The sequence below is a fragment of the Haplochromis burtoni genome, unplaced genomic scaffold (assembly GCF_018398535.1).
Source record: "Haplochromis burtoni strain Fernald_Lab_line unplaced genomic scaffold, NCSU_Asbu1 Contig_415, whole genome shotgun sequence".
Taxonomy (NCBI): domain Eukaryota; kingdom Metazoa; phylum Chordata; class Actinopteri; order Cichliformes; family Cichlidae; genus Haplochromis; species Haplochromis burtoni.
Window position 1 is genome coordinate 291,248 of NW_024582776.1, and position 16,178 is coordinate 307,425.

Genomic DNA, 16,178 nt, shown 5'->3' on the forward strand with positions numbered 1-16,178 from the left:
AGTGTAGAAATTCCTTAAACCGGAATTCTTTCTAATGTCCAGCTGGAGACTGGTTTCCATGTTAAACTGAAACATCACTTACTACTCCTTTTGTGCAAGACTGAAAAAAATAAGCCAGGATTGTCTGATTTAAACAAAATGTGAAAGCCAAATAAGTAAATAAAGGGGTTAAAACATGAAACACTACATGATGTTGCATATTTGACACCAGTAGAAATGTTGCATTTTTCTAAATGAGCTATCAGCCATTACCTATCACTCACTAAATGTTCTCACAGACGTTTTGAACACATCAGTGCCCCTCAAGAGGAAGTTTATCACCTAAACTTCTGAGTACCAAGTTGCATCTGCACTATTTTAACCTGCATACACCAAAGTAACGCTTTGGCATATTCTGAGCTGCCACCACATAGTTTAACATTATAATCAAGCAGCAGTTTCACAGCCCTACCTTTTTTGGAAAAGGGTACTTTTGGCTTCTGTGCTGAGTAAAATATACATATTAGATGAGATGCAGCAGTCACAATACATAATTAAGTATTTGCACACGGCTGAACAGATCCTGGCTAACTTTGTAGATGAAAGACTTTCCTTACTTTCATATGAATTTGCTCACGTGCTTTGTGCCTGACATGTGCACCCTTTTTGCATCTGTGTTAAAATACTGTGTGTAAGTCGGTGTTGTGCCAAAAAGGGTTGTTTTTCCCCTCCGATGTCTCCTGACATATTTTTCTCTGACCAGTTCAGTTTTGGCTGTTAATTCTGCAGTGGGGTCTGGCAGTAGCAAGACTAACACACTTTGTAGAGTTATGTTAGAATATCACAAGATAACTTGGTGCCGCCTCAGCACCCTGAACTTCAAGGCCTTTCCCACGACTCTCAGTATCAGTGTGAATGAATGAAATTAATGCTTTTGTGATTTGAATTCTAACGTTTGCAAAGTGAAAATAGTATTTTTCATGTATTCTGTCCAAGGTCTTTCTTTTTTTAGTGAACATGATTCATTAAAGTGAACTGTTGGTGTATTTTTCTGCTGCTATCTTGGGGTCCTACTGAAGGATTGCAGGCTAGAAAACAGGAGGTGCAGGTCTGGTGCATTTCTCCCACTCTTCCCAGCCCCTAATTTTCAATGGGTTTTCTGGAATTCCTTAGCGCTCTCTGGTTTGTCTGCTAAACTTCTTTCAGCTAGGCCATGAATTCCCTGGCTGCAGAGGTTAGCAGGCCCTCTAACAAAGGCTCAGACTGTCCGAGAGGACACTTTTACAACAGTTGGTAAGACTGGCACAAGGAGCTTCTCACAGCAGCCATGCTGCCACACACACTTTGCACCACAACAGCTTCGGGGGACTGGCAACTAGCACAAATCTGAAGATTCTGCCTTGTTGACAGCTGCAGTTGAGAAAGCAATCTGGATATAAATCTGGCAGGAAGATTAATGGTGCCGTCTGTGGAATGCTGCAGTGCAAAAACGTGACATTGCGATGATGAACGGGGCACTGATTTGTGATTTGTGTGTAATGAACCACAGCAGTTCAAAAACATTCCTAACCAATTATAAAATCTGTTGCAACTCACATTTCTATCGGCAACGCACCAGAAGTCGTTAACATAAACTGATGCAGTGAATCAGCTGATTCCAGACGAGAACAGTTTGTACCACAGCAGCTTCAGGAATTAGACTGATGCGAATGTAAATAAACCGGGACAGAGGACTTCACTGAGCTGCTTGGACATGGCATGGGAATGGCTGCCTTCTGCCTATAACTGGACAAGGTTAAAGAACTGCAGGTCACAAAGTGAATTTCTCAGAAGCTGAAAGAATTTCCTGCAGACTCTGATGTGTGGGAAGTTGATGGCTGGATGCCAGACAGCCATTGGTGTATGTGAATGGCAGTGAACCTTTTTTTCCCCCCCCAAATGTATGTTGAACATATATTTTGAAATTTCACAATTGTAAATATTGCTTGTCAGTATATTTTAAAACCAATATTTTACTATAAAGCTACATTAGCACAGGCCCATAGAGATTTAGAGAGGTAACTCCTCCCAGGAAAAAAGTAGTCCAGCACATGACCTCCTGTTAATCTGAAATTTGAATCGAAGGTTTTGGTTTAATGTATGTGTAAATGATTTAACATGTCAACCTAGTGAAGTATGGAGGTGCTGGTGCTTGGTCAGGCTGTTTTTTTATGCTAACCTAAGCTGAAAGTTTGTTATAGCTTCCTTTAACACATGGATAAAGGCATTATATCTCTTGACAAAGAAGCAGTAGACATATCTCTAAACTGTTGAACTATTAATTTGTTTTTTAAAGATTATTTTGGGGCATTTTTGCCTTTATTTGACAATGGAGCAGTAAAGACAAGCAAGCAGAAAACAGGCAACAAAAAGCTAGGCTGCTGTACTCCAGCCATGTGGCATACTGTCATCTGCTCACCCGCTGAGCTACACTGGCTCCTCTGAACTAATAATTTAACAGAATAATGAAATAATACATAAGTCTTATCAGTTTAATCAATGGGTTTCTATGAATATCAGTCAAAGCAATGGTTGATATGCTTATTTTGCCCTTAAAAGAAAAGCTGAAGACATTGACAGAAAGCAATCAAAATAAAATGTTGCCATTTAATTTTTTTCATAGTTGTTTTTCTTTCAGTTGTTTTTAACTAAATGTCAGATTTTCAGTGGATCCGATCTCCTTGCTCTCCTTGCTCTCTGACACCACTTTGCCGTCCACCACAGTCTGAGTGACCGTCACCACTTGGATTTTCTTTAGGTCAACTGCATCTTCAAGGCTGGTAGAATGACGAAATATAAAAAGGTTAGTCATACGGAGACAGAACAGAAATATATTTTCCACCTTTGAGTGATCTTTTCTTTGACACGATGAAATTGAGCAGTTGAAATTTAAATGATGGTAATAGGATTACATAGACACAGGTCAGTGACATCTGCTTTCCATATCATTGCTGCTCCATGTTTGCATGAGGCTGCTTTAAATCAAATTTGCAAATGCTCCCCCGAGATGAAGAAGGCTTCTGTCTCATTGAGCGTATGTTGCATCCATACTTTCTGCTGCTTCACCTTAATACTCACTTTAAGTCTCCTTCACCATCCAGCAGCCTTCTGTACTCTGCAATCTCAGCCTCCAGCTTCACCTTGATGTTGAGGAGGGCCTCGTACTCATTCGTGTTTTGCTGGATGCTGCTGCGGATCTGTGCCAGTTCCTCCTGCAGACTCAGGATTATCTCATTGTATTTTTCCAGCTCTAAATTGTAACGCCTCTCAATGTCATGAAGGGCAGCCTCCAGGGACGCTTTCTGTGAAGAGATTAAGGAAAAGCACCATTGTAAAAACTTTGTGGCTATCTTGCATTAGGTTAGTCTGGGCAATTGATATGTGTTAAACAGGAACACAAAGCTAGAGTCAGCTTCATGGTTTAGCCTAGAAATGAAAAATCTTGCATATAAAATTATGTACCAGCACTTCTGACAACCTGTGAAAAAATGCAATTAGTGAATTTTCGATGTGCTGATTGGTGAAATTTATTGTTTTTGAACAGAGCTAGGATCAACTTAATTTTTTTCTTGGCTGTAATGCCTGTCATACTCTGGAATTGCCAGGTGTGAACCAGGCTCAATCTATGAGAAGACCTAATGATGAGTATTTATACTAAGGGAAGGGTCAAATCTCAACCCAGAACTGGAAACTAATGACGTAACCAAGACTTACCAGACTATGTGCAGACTGGAGCTCAATTTCCAGTGCCTGATGCCGCCTCCTAGTTTCAGTCATTACACCTGCGGCCTCCTTCAGGGCTGTTGAGCTCTCTGTGACTTTGACCTGCACCTCTGTGATCTTAATAGAAGATTATATACATAAAGAATTTACAAATACTGTTCAACTCACAGTCAAGTAAAAAAAAAGAAAAAGATGTTTTTCACCAGCCTAGTTTAGCTGTACCTGGGAGTTATGCCACGCTTCAAGCTCCTGTTGGTTCTGTAGCGCTATCTTCTCATACTTTGCTCTTATTTCCTCCATGATTCTGGCCAGGTCCTGTCCTTTTGGTGCATCAACATCCACATGGACCCCAGCCTGTGCGATTTGAACTCGCAATTCATCAACTTCCTGTTTGGGAGGAAATAGTCAGGGAGTGATTTCCTGAACATTTGGTTAATAGGATTTTCCTGTGCTAAGTGGTTAAGGAAAAATTTGTTTTAAAGGTGCACTGTACTGTATTGGGGTTATCAGATAGGTTTTTCTCTTTGAACTGCTCTGCTGAACTTTACAATGATTGCATACTCTCTCGTGGTTCTTCTTCAGGCTGATCAACTCCTCCTTGAGGGACTCAATTTCACTCTCCAGGTGCAAGCGAGTAACATTGGTGTCATCCAGGATCTTCCTCAGTCTTGAAACATCAGCCTCCACTGTCTGCCTCATGGACAACTCATACTCATACCTATGGAGACGGAGTGAATGCTAGATCTGCTCATGCTGGTGAAGAGATTACCTTCATTTTGCACAAAAATCTCGACACTCACTTGGTTCGGAAGTCATCTGAAGCCAGACTTGCGTTGTCAAGACTGATAGCATACTGGGCATTTGCCCTGGTCATGTCAAGAATCTAAAAAACAGCAATGGTATTTTTGGTGACATAACTGTATGAAGAGATCGTTTTGGTGGAAAGCAAACTGTGACTTTCAATTTGATGAGTTGCAAATGGTTGATACTGCTTAGCGATAGGAGCCCACAGGTAATAAATGTTGTGAAATCAGGTATTCAAGCGATATCTAGGACACTATAATAATAAAGTTTATGTGTTAACAGTGACTCGATTGAACGATAGTATGTGGCATTTACAAGAAAAGAGTTGTAGTTGTTGTTGTTCTGGGTTCGTTTAACATTCTGAAAAAACTGAAATGCAAGAAAACTACAACTTAAGAATCATTTGTGAGAACTAGTATACCATAGCTACCTAAACCAATCCAGTCTTTAAGTGATGACCTGATGAAACCTGATTCCAGGCCCAAAGTACTCTGCGTTTAATAAGGCTGTTGTGTTTTAACATGTTTTAATGCTTTGTTTCTTGTTAGATTTCACCTCAACAAGCCCCTAAAAACAGTCGGTAATCACTGTCGGCCTCTCTCGGTTTTTATTACCGCTATTCATTTTAAAGCTCAGATTTTAAAACCTTACGATCTAACTACAGCCCAGCCCATGCAGTAGTATATTAATAACTAACCTCGTGTTGAGGATGGATTGTCTCAGTTGTTCTCCTGAATGAAGTTTGGTCCATGCCATGCAAATGCATTTGTCCCTAACCACCGGGAACCCTCACGTTAACTTTTATCGAGTGGAAAAAAGTTAGCGTTCATCCTCCAGCTTCACTGTTTATAATATGCTAACATAGCTGTGTCGCTAGCAATCACGTAGCATATCATTATATACCAGCTAGTGCAGGGGTGTCAAATTCAAATACACGGTGGGCCAAAATTCAAAACTGGAACAAAGTCGCGGGCTAACGTTAATATTTATTGAAAAAAAAATCTTCCTCCAGATATAAGAATGAATCTTATTTTTACTCTTTTTATGGACTCAAACAAGTTTTGCTAAAAAACTGAATATGGAACAAGCAAAGCTTAATACTAAACAATATATATATTAGCTGTATAATACCAGTAGGCCAGCTCTAATAGTAATTTGGTATGGCTTCGCGGGCCAAATGTAATTAGGCGGGCCAGAGTTTGACACCCATGAGCTAGTCCAACTTCATTAACCTTACAAACATCATTGCTGTTTACTTTTCTGTCTTCATTTATGTTGGAAGTTACGGAGCCCCGCAGGGGACATGGGAGAAAAAAAATTAAGACGGACTTTTGCAAGATCTCACAAAACAAACTCGGGATCTCACAAAACTTTTGCGAGATCTTGCAAAAGTCTGTCTTCATTTTTTTTTCCTCCCATGTGCCCTGCGGGGCTCCGTAGGAAGTGATAGCAAAACTGTACATTTTAATTTGTTTTGGAAATCTCTCAGTCAGGACGTGGTATATTATATTTAGATGGAAACTAGCGAGCTAACTTCCTGCTAACTTCTAACTCTGCTAAATGTCATAAATTTGGTTTTCATGGATACCTGGATGTTAAACTTAATTGTTACACCTGGTAGAGCAGAACGCTGATCATTTTATTACAGATGAAAGAATTTAGACAGTTTTTAACTCTCAGTGATGCTGCAGTGATTGTGTGAATTACGTACCTGCAGCAGAGTTTGGGCCCTGGCACAGCTAATCACGGCAGACTTAAAGACCGGATACTTAATCAACTAATTTCAGACCATTTATTTTGAGGACATTTCAGATTCTGTGAAAATTTTTATTACTCTAGAGCCCTTAGATGCCTAGACTATCATCTAGATTAAATGTTTCGTTGGCTCACCTGGGCCCTGAGGCCTTCAATGATAACGTAGTACTTGCTGTAGTCCCTCCCTTCCAAGGGGCCTCTATTCTCGGTGGCCTCTCTGATCTTGACCTCCAGCACTGCATTGGCCTTCTCCAGATTCCTCACCGTCTCCAGATAGTTCGCCAGGCGGTCATTCAGGGACTGCATGGCATGCTTCTCGTTTCCAATGCCCATGGCGCTAGAAGTGGATCCAGAGGACAAGGACTGGTAGTCGTATCCTCCGCCAAAACCGCTGCCAACACGCGAACCATAGCTGGCACTGGAAATCTTGGTTCCACGGCCGCCTGCCCCTCCAGTCACACTGTGGGCGTAGGTTTCCATCCGTAGGGATCTGGGACCTCCAAGTGAACTTAAACCATAATTTTGAGAAGACTGGCGTCTAAGCTCCATTGGTAAAGGAAGTGTGCTGATCAATCAGAGTGAGAAATGGCACTGAGGAGAGTGGCAGCAGGGTGGAGTATGAAGGTGGAGTCTGAGGCCTTATATACAACTCTGAAAAGCAATATTTCTTCCTGAAACTCCTCTCCTATCTATATTAAATTGTTACCTTTGACCTTCTTGCTTAGACTTTGTCCTCCACCCACTCACTTCACAGGTAAAAAGTGTACTGACATTTTCATTTTGATAGTGTGGAAATAAACTGATAACCTGATATGACTCTCAGTGGACACAGTGAGGCTGGACATGTTTTATTTTATTTTATTTTATTTTGAGAGGGGGCAACAAATCTGTTTAAAAATGTTCTCTTTACTATAGATGCCCCCTGCAGTACTATAAATAAATAGAAATATATATTTGTTACACACCATTGGATTGCACCTAACACCCACCCCCCAAAAGATACATGTATTACAAACAAGTATAGTGTAGTTACAAATTGAGCATGAAAAACACTGTGGGAGAGGGGAGTATACTGGTAAAGGAACATGAGCCCTTCTCAGGTCAGATTACACCTAATCTGAAACTTGAAAGCTTAATCTTTTTTTCTTGAATGGCTGTGACGCTGTTTTACTAACACAATCTTATTTTATTGGCAGAAAAAACACCTGGCCCAAGCACTTAAAACCATGTGGTAGATCTCACTACAGCAGGTGTCACCATGACTACAAAACAAACGCGCACGCACAACCTCGCAAGTTGAGGATATCAGTTTCACAAACATGACTGGTACGAATGTATTAGCTTGTGTTGGCTGTGGCATGCTTCATTATGTGCCAAAGAAAAATAATCCAGGAAATGTAGGAAGAACAGGCGGATTTGATAAGGCACAAGCTAAAACACTGCACAGAATTTAAAATACTACTAGTAAGACTATTAATAATAATGTAAGCCTTCCAAATTTGCAAGGCAGACAATATGTTTACTGTGTCAAGAATAAATAATCAATCAAAACTGGTTGGTTTTACTATGCAAGGTTATTTGGTCATAGCGTTGGCTATTAATAGGCTATTAGAGTTTTTAACCCTGCAAAGTGATTGCCATGCCAATATCCATAAGCCTTAATGCTAATTGCTAACTATGCAGTTTAATCTAACAGAGCTGTATATCGAGATAGAAATAAACTGAGAAGTGAGTTTCCATTTTCACACATGCATGAAAAATGATTTTAAAGGCTTGGTTAAGTTAGCAGTTGGCATTAAGTTAGCAACTTATTTCACATTTACAGTTCGGTCGTTTAGTGTTTCGGTGACCCGACAATGTTTTTTAAACCTCCACAGTGGATTTTAAATCAAACAACCAAGATAAGATTGAGGGGCAGTCTTTCAGCTTTAATTCAAAGGATTTAAATATTTCATTAATTGTTTAGAAATTACAGAAATTTCTTTTTAAACATAGGATTTCATATGATTTGATGTGTGTTGGATCGTGAGCGGTTCATTTCTTCTCTGTACTTTTCTCATCCCATCATTGTAGTGCATTTTAATCTTGGTCCATCCTCTTCTTGAGAATCGCAGCATCTCTAACCCTTACTCTCCCCCTAGCACAATTTTTCACAACTTTATGTTGCACATTTTTCTGAAAGTGTTTTTATAATAATCAGAAAATAGAATAGCCTTTTATTGTCATTGTACATGTACAACAAAATTGTGGGTGCGCTACACCAACCGTTCATGGAAAAATAAAAATAAAAAATTAAATTAAATTAAAAATAAAAACAGCAAGACAGTAAGACTGAATAACAGACAAGAGGAAGACAGTTACCCTAATTTGACGTTCTTCCAGCTTTTCCTTTTTACTCCCACTTACTCTTTTGGTCTTGTGTTATCCCTGTCCCAACTTCTTTTGAGACAATTTTTCTGCTGGTGTCAAAATCAAAATAAGTGACCATTTCCTTAAAATGCCATAGTTTCTTTCTTTCTCTCTTTTTGTTGGGATTTGGTTTGTACTGTCTGAGATGCAGTGAGTCTATAGGCTGCAGTGTGCATTAAAACCTAGCTTAGTTGATGTGGTACTCATAAACAGCATCAATTAAAAGCTGGAAAGTCAACGAATGGTAAGTGAACTAAATAGTCCTTTCTGGGAGAGACTTGGTGCTTGTATGTTTCCAGAGAAAAGTCAAAAGCAATTGGTACATTAAAAAGACCAGACGCTCATCTGAAGCAGTAGATGCTTAGACCTAGAACAAGGGCTACTACAATGGGTTAGTTTCAGAACGTAAGCACTGGCACCAACTTTCACAGGTGTGGGGATATTCTTACTTTGGTGATTCATAAAAGGCACAAACCGTGACAGAGAGGGAAAGTTGTGGTGCACTCACACACAGTATCTATAATTATATCACAAGAAAAGTCAGACACTAAGTTGTAAAAGTAGGAATTATCTTACATTTGGATTCATAATAGTACTGCAAAAGGCAGCGATATTAATCCAGTGTACAGGTATATGATGAATAACAGGAGCGAAGGTCAGTCTCCATCAGACTCTTACTTAGGTTTGCTAGTTATTTCACTATGCTACCATCAGCTGAATAATTAGCTCAAGTTTGGTTGTTACTGCAGCAACCCTAAATACTCTAAACAGTCCAAGCTGTATAACTTCAAATGCTAAATGTTGTAAAAGTCCGTCAGTACAATTCAGCTGAGGGGTTCAGTGAACGCTTTGGAAGAGCCTGGAGCTCAATTATGCGAACAATGTTGTTATGTTATTCTTATCTCCTATTCCCATCCCCCTTTTTATGTTATTAATATTTTTAAGCTGCTTCAGTGTGTGTTAATGGGAACAGGGGTTTGGGATTCCTGTTTACTTGTCTGCTCAGCAGACTAAACAAATCTGTATCTCGAGCGATTTCTGAATGAACAAGACGCCATGATAGCAAGTATAATTTCAGATGGACTTTATTGAAATGTCTGAACACAACAGCAAAGCAGGCAGACATAACTGGACAGAAAGAAAACAAAAAAGATGATGAAATATAAAAATAATTTCATTTTTTCTGAGAATTTTATGACTTTGAAATAACGTCTTGAATCTTTTTGTTTTTTTGAAAAAGTTCTCCAATTTGAAACTTTTGTAAACATCTGCATGTCGACACACAAACACATAAATAACTCATGATGAAATAAATAAAAAATGATTTTGTTTTCTTTTGATCCAGTTTTTTTTAGCAGCCTGTGGGAGAGCTGTATACCCAGGAAGTAAAACTATTGGTAGAGACGGCTGAAGGGTCTTATTGTTGTTAGTACTCTATCACTAAGAAGCAAAGAGGTAAAATTTGACCAGTTGTATGCTAGTGTTATAATGCTGTGACAGTGACTGGTGAGAGAATCAGCTGCTTGCTCCTTGTATTCAGAGGTTCTTTGTCTCTGTGCTGGAGGACACCACCTTGCCGTCCACCAGCGTCTGTGTGACGGTCATCACTTTTTTGGTCTTAGTCACTGTTGTTTTCTGCTCTTCCAGAGCATCCTGGAGCCTAAGTAAAAACATTAATACTCAGTTAACTTCCAGGTAGTTTCTACTTTTAGACTTCTAAATGATAGGAAAACTATCCTACGCACTTAAAGTCTCCACCGTCCAGCAGCCGTCGGTATGTTGCGATCTCAGCCTCCAGCTTCATCTTTGTATTGAGCAGGGCCTCGTAATCCTGTGTCTGCAACTGGATTTTGCTTCGCAGCTGTGTGAGCTCTGCCTCCAGGCCCAGGATGATGGTGTTTAAAGACTCTATCTCCATGTTGTAACGGAGCTCCGTGTCCCTTAGCGTGCCCTCCAGAGAGGCTTTCTGTAAGCGACAAGAAGGGGTTACATTTTTACAGTGGACTCAGATTAGCGATGACAGCTCCATAGAGACAAATCACCGGAGTGCAACGCTTGTGTCAACAGAATACACCCGAGAGACTTGAAGTGAGAGTGCTGAGTTGGGCAATGTGGAGAGTTCAGATAAGCGTGTTTAGAGGTAAATGAGGGGCAGACTGCTCACCAGACTCTTCTGTGATTCCAGTTCAATCTCCAGCGTTTGTATCTGTCTGCGCAGTTCGTGCACCTCTGTCTGGGCACCCTTCAGGGCCTCTGTGTTCTGGGTCACCTGTGTCTGCACTTCTGTTATCTGATTGAGGTTAAAAGACAAGTTAGTCAAGAGTTTATTTATTTACATTTTTTAACTTAATTTGTTTTTGCTAATGGTTTACCTGAGATTCATGCCATGCTTTCAGTTCTTCCTGGTTCTTCTTTGCCATCTTCTCATACTTGGCCCTGATTTCTGCCATGATCTGAGCCAGATCCTGGCCTTTAGGAGCGTCGACATCCACGTGGACTCCAGACTGGGCGATCTGGTTACGAAGCTCGATAACTTCCTAAAGAAAAAAAGAAAGTCAATAGAAAGTCACTCTTATTGTTTACCTTACCTAACTACTTCCAGGTCTATAGAATACTTCTTAATTCTTTTTCATTCTACTGCTTGAACTGAGTCATGACCCAGCGGTGACCCTTAGCCTCTATCCAACCATAATCACACGCTTCGGTCAGGCAAATATACAGGTCTGTGCCTGAGTCCCTTAACACTTAATTTAATATTTCCCTCAGTAAACAAATGGTTGTGTTTTGGCTTATGCACTCAAATCATAGTCATTTGAAATCTTTGGAGCTTTCTCTGTTGCCAATTGTGGCTGGGAACCATTTTTACGATGAGGCTACCCACAGATCTCACATACAGATATTTCAGATTTCTTAAGCAACCTCTGCATTCCCAGCAAAGTTTTCTAAAGACTGTTTTCCACAACATCCCACTCAAGGAGGTGTAGGCTGTAGTCGTGGCTTTCACTGCATGTGGAACTTAAGCACATATGGTTGCAATGAGAAGGATTAATGAGATGAACAGATCTGCAAATAATATGTATATAATTATGTATCTTTCTGAGTTCGACTAAGTTGAAAGCAGCACAAATATAGCCTATAGACCTGAATTAAATATTTTATTTTTGAAATAAGTTAAAGTAATCAAACTCACATTTTCATGGTTTTTCTTGAGGTGGATGAGCTCCTCCTTCAGTGCTTCGATCTCACTCTCCAGGTTCATGCGGGTCAAGTTGGTATCATCGATGACTTTCCTCAGACCAACAATGTCGGCCTCCACAGACTGGCGGATGGCCAGCTCGGACTCATATCTAAACAGGACAGGGCAAAGCAGTCAGGATAACGTCAGAGTTTGGTGCAGCTGCTCACATTCACAGAGGCTCAATGAACTTAGTCTACCTGTAAATTTTTGTTAAATATTTTGCTACACTTATTTAGAGAGTTGCCGTACTTTGTCTTGAGTTACTCATGATTATTTATGTGTTTGTGTGAACTGTGTATGTTTAGAAAATGTCAGTGTACATCATTATTTGGTCAGCGTATAATACTGTTAACTTTATGGTCAGCTCTGTTTGCAACTACACATAATTTATGACACAACTCCAGCAGTTGTGATTCAAAGGTGACGATTTACGACTACATGACTGATGACTGACTCCTCCTTTAGATCTTCACACTAGATTCGTCCTACAACCCATCCTGCACTAAAAGAGGGTGTGCCAGCAGTTGTCTATTTCAGTGTTTTACAATGTCAGCGGTAAAGCAGGCGGGTCTTACTTCACTCGGAAGTCATCAGCTGCCAGGCGAGCATTGTCAATGTTGAGAACCAGACGAGCATTGTCGATAGTGGCATCAAACACCTAGAATCGGATAACAAAAGAAAAACGTTATTTCAACTGCAAAGTTGAAATATGAGGCAGCTAACAGTAGAGCGAGCAATTACAAAAGAATCAACAAAGAGAGACAGTTTTGTAATATTGCTTAAGAATGTATTTTTCATACTATTAGAATCACCTGAAGTTACCTGTAGTTTGAACTGGTAGTGTATAAAAAATTGGATATTATATTTAATATTATCATATATTGTACTTTGTAAAGTTAGATGAGAAGCTGAAGAGAATTACATTTGTTTGCTAAATGCTAAGCTATGGCTAACAGCCAGTTAGCCTAGCATAAAGCCTGAAAACAGCTGTACCTCAGAGCCTTTTAGCTTTGGTAAGACTTCATGTAAAGGGAAAAAAAGATTATTATACCAAGTTAATGACTAGGCTAGGTATTCTTTTTTTATTTTGCATTTTTCTGTGCTGCTTGGCTAAGTCAACCAGCTGCTGGCTATCGCTATGCTATTAGCAAATAAACATCTTTGCTCAATCAAACTCAAAAAGCGTAGTTCAAAACTAGCCTGATGCTATATATAGATAAAAATAATTTTCTACTCATGCTATGTGTGCTGTTTAGTTTTAAGTTTTCATAGAAAACTATAAAAGTTTATTGGGGTTTACTGTTAGAGGATAAGTGCCACTGTCTGTGTGTGTAAATGTGAATAGTGGCAGCTGCTTCAAAAACTAAATGGTTGGAATATTTGTTCTAGCTGACAGATATGACAGATAAAGGCTGGGATGGATGGCAAGGGAGGTATGCAGAATGGGCCAATCAATGGCTGCCGGGCTGCTGGTGCTAAGAAACAGGATCTTGTCAGCAGACAATTTGCATGAGGATGGTGGTGACTATGGCTGTGCCGGTGTGTTTGTGTGTGTGTTTGTTCACTTCACATGCAAGTCTGTGATATCGAGGGTAGTCAATTTTTCATATCAGAACTAAATTTATTTTTAGACTCTGTTAAATCTCTGATAGAATTTTTTGGGGTTTTTTCTGAGGTTATGGGTGATTTCTTTGCATCATTCCAGATTAAATATTAGGCGTGTTCAACCTTTATCTCTTTGGCTAAGCTGAGGTCCTTGGTTGTTAATAGAGCAAACAAAACCCAATTCCAGACAGCGTTTGATCTTATGTAATGTTTTGAGAAGTAAAGGATTGGGGGTAAAGCCGCTTATTCAAAAAAGAAATTGCCGACCTTGATGCTAGTATCCTATTACAAAGATTAGACTACAAATATGTTTCCCCACAGAGATAAGATGCAGAGATACGCTATGCTACAGTCGAAAGTCCAGAAGGTTCCATGTGGCAAGTCTGACTTAATGCTCTCAAATAGCAGTTTTGAATGTAGAATGTCAGGATTTTGTGCTTCAGGGATCCTGCTGCTTTTTTCTGTGGCACTCAATACAACGAAATCTCGAATAAATGATTAACATGTTTTTGCTGCATGAGTAGTACTTTTACTTTGAAATCTTGAAACTGTGTGGATTTTACAGCTGAACTGACTTCATAGCATTTGTCATTTAAGCATGAGTTAACATCCAGTCACTTATAAAATGCTGATAGATCCTTCTGTGTCTAATAAGTTTTCCTTTTATCTCTCACTTTCTGTTGGATGAACGCAGAGTGAAATTGTTACAGTCTCACTGTCAATTTAAGAAGACTAAACAAGGAGGGAAAGGGTAGTTAAGGTTAAGAAGTATGGGGTTTATGAGTAGTCGCAGGATTTTCTCTCTGGTTTCCTGTGTCTGTGACCCCTGATGATCCAGCATTCCTCCTCCATACTGTTTCCGGTCCAACCCTCAGCCCCCAGCTCAAAGCAGCAGTGGCGCTATGCCAAGCACTAGCAGGAATTCACTCTGTTAGGATTCTACAACCTATACGAGACCCTGAGAACTAATGGGGTTATATTTAGTCAAAAATATATAACCAATCAGGTACACTCACAACATCTTAAAATGTTTATCACAGCACATCTCATTCTGCTTTTCATGTTCATCTTCTTTCATCTTTTGTTCTTTTTTTATTAACACACAAACGGTCACATTCCCCTGTCTACCCTCGTCATCCCATTTCCCTCCTCACCTTCTTCCGCAGGTCATCCAGGATGGCCTGGTACTTGCTGTAGTCTCTGAAGTCGGGTCCGCTCTTCTCCAGGGCCTCCTTGATCTTAATCTCCAGTTTGAGGTTCGCCTGCTCCAGGTTCCTCACCGTCTCCAGGTAACTGGCCAGGCGGTCATTCAGGTTCTGCATGGCAAACTTTTCATTGCCCATGATGTCGGCACTGTTCCCGCTCACCTGGATGCTGCTGGAGAAGCCTCCTGCTCCAGAGCCAGCTGCCATGCTGGATCCCAGCCCACTGCGGTAGCTGGAGGAGACGCTGATTTTGGTCCCACCGGCCCCACCATGAATGCTGCTGGATTTGTAGACCGGAGCAGAGGTGCGAGTGATGGACATAGCAGGAGCCCTGCTACTAGAGGAGGAGCGCACAGAGTATGTACTATGTCTGGAGGTTTGCATTGTCGCTATAGTGTGAGACTCAGTGAGAGAGACTGTCAGTAAGAGAGACAGAGGCACAGCCTGGGCAGGCAGAAATTGGAGCTCACAAACACAAGGCAGGAGGAGAGGGAAAGTTTTAAACTATATAAACCTTGTGGGCCCTCAGGTCCGCCCCTCAGACCACTCCTCCTAGCCTGTGTCACCTCCCTTTTTTTCCACTGGCCTCAGCCATACTTACTGCTCAGAACCTGCCTTTGTCCTTGAAGGCTCCCTAAGTTAGTAAATCTTGACTCTGTGGTATTCAGTAACTTGATATTTGGTAGAATTATAAAACCTTTTTTTCCCTATATGAGACTAGAGTGGCCTTAATTTTGGACTTTACTGACACAACAGTAAAGTCTAAGATTAGTTCTGCTTGTTAATTTTACTAACAAAACCTTTAAAGAGAATAAAACCCACACTGACAGTTAAGGAATGCCTAAATAATATTAGGCCTTCGCACTCAATGTTTATTAACAATGGTTCCAACAGTCATAGGATCAACAGTACTGAGTTACATAAACAGCTATACCTCCTTTTGGCTCCACGTTAGACTCATCATAATCTCCACTCTATAGGAGTGACACACCCAAAAGTGACCCACAGATTCAGTGAGTGATCACATGCTCAAATGATGTCATCACTGCTCTAGTCATCGGAGCTGATGAGATCAGGTCATTTCATACCTACATGAGGAAGACACGACAGCTAATGCACTTCTGCATTAGCTGTCGTTTAAAAATGTAATCTTTTGTGTTTGTCAGCACTCTTACTGATTTACCATAAACAAAACTCTCAATAAACATCTGCAATCATAGTATTTTATAAAAGCATTATTTGGGATCCAGCTAATTATTGTTAAAGGTATTTTTATACCATTCCAGATGTCTGTTGGTTTGATGTGAAAGTACATTTTCAAATCTAACATACCACAAACACAACCCATGATCTTTGGTGTTTAAACCTGAATAAAAAACATCAGTTAAATGAGAAAAAAGTTTTCAAGGTGTTAACTCCAG

At 40.1% G+C, this 16,178-nt stretch overlaps 2 protein-coding genes across 2 annotated transcripts; both read right to left on the reverse strand.

The window, feature by feature from the left end:
* Positions 1 to 2,605: 2,605 nt before the first annotated feature.
* On the reverse strand, positions 2,606 to 6,980 carry LOC102292236 (keratin, type I cytoskeletal 18). The gene is made up of 7 exons (XM_005944816.2): positions 6,436 to 6,980; positions 4,542 to 4,624; positions 4,303 to 4,459; positions 3,964 to 4,128; positions 3,733 to 3,858; positions 3,097 to 3,320; positions 2,606 to 2,795 (listed from the first exon to the last, which is right to left on the reverse strand). Exons 1-7 carry the CDS (start codon positions 6,847 to 6,849, stop codon positions 2,663 to 2,665), a joined length of 1,302 nt encoding a protein of 433 aa, XP_005944878.1. The 5' UTR covers positions 6,850 to 6,980; the 3' UTR covers positions 2,606 to 2,662.
* Positions 6,981 to 9,776: 2,796 nt separating this feature from the next.
* Positions 9,777 to 15,249, reverse strand: krt18a.1 (keratin 18a, tandem duplicate 1). The gene is made up of 7 exons (XM_005944817.3): positions 14,707 to 15,249; positions 12,523 to 12,605; positions 11,900 to 12,056; positions 11,082 to 11,246; positions 10,874 to 10,999; positions 10,455 to 10,675; positions 9,777 to 10,369 (listed from the first exon to the last, which is right to left on the reverse strand). Exons 1-7 carry the CDS (start codon positions 15,139 to 15,141, stop codon positions 10,246 to 10,248), a joined length of 1,311 nt encoding a protein of 436 aa, XP_005944879.1. The 5' UTR covers positions 15,142 to 15,249; the 3' UTR covers positions 9,777 to 10,245.
* Between the last annotated feature and the right edge of the window lie 929 nt (positions 15,250 to 16,178).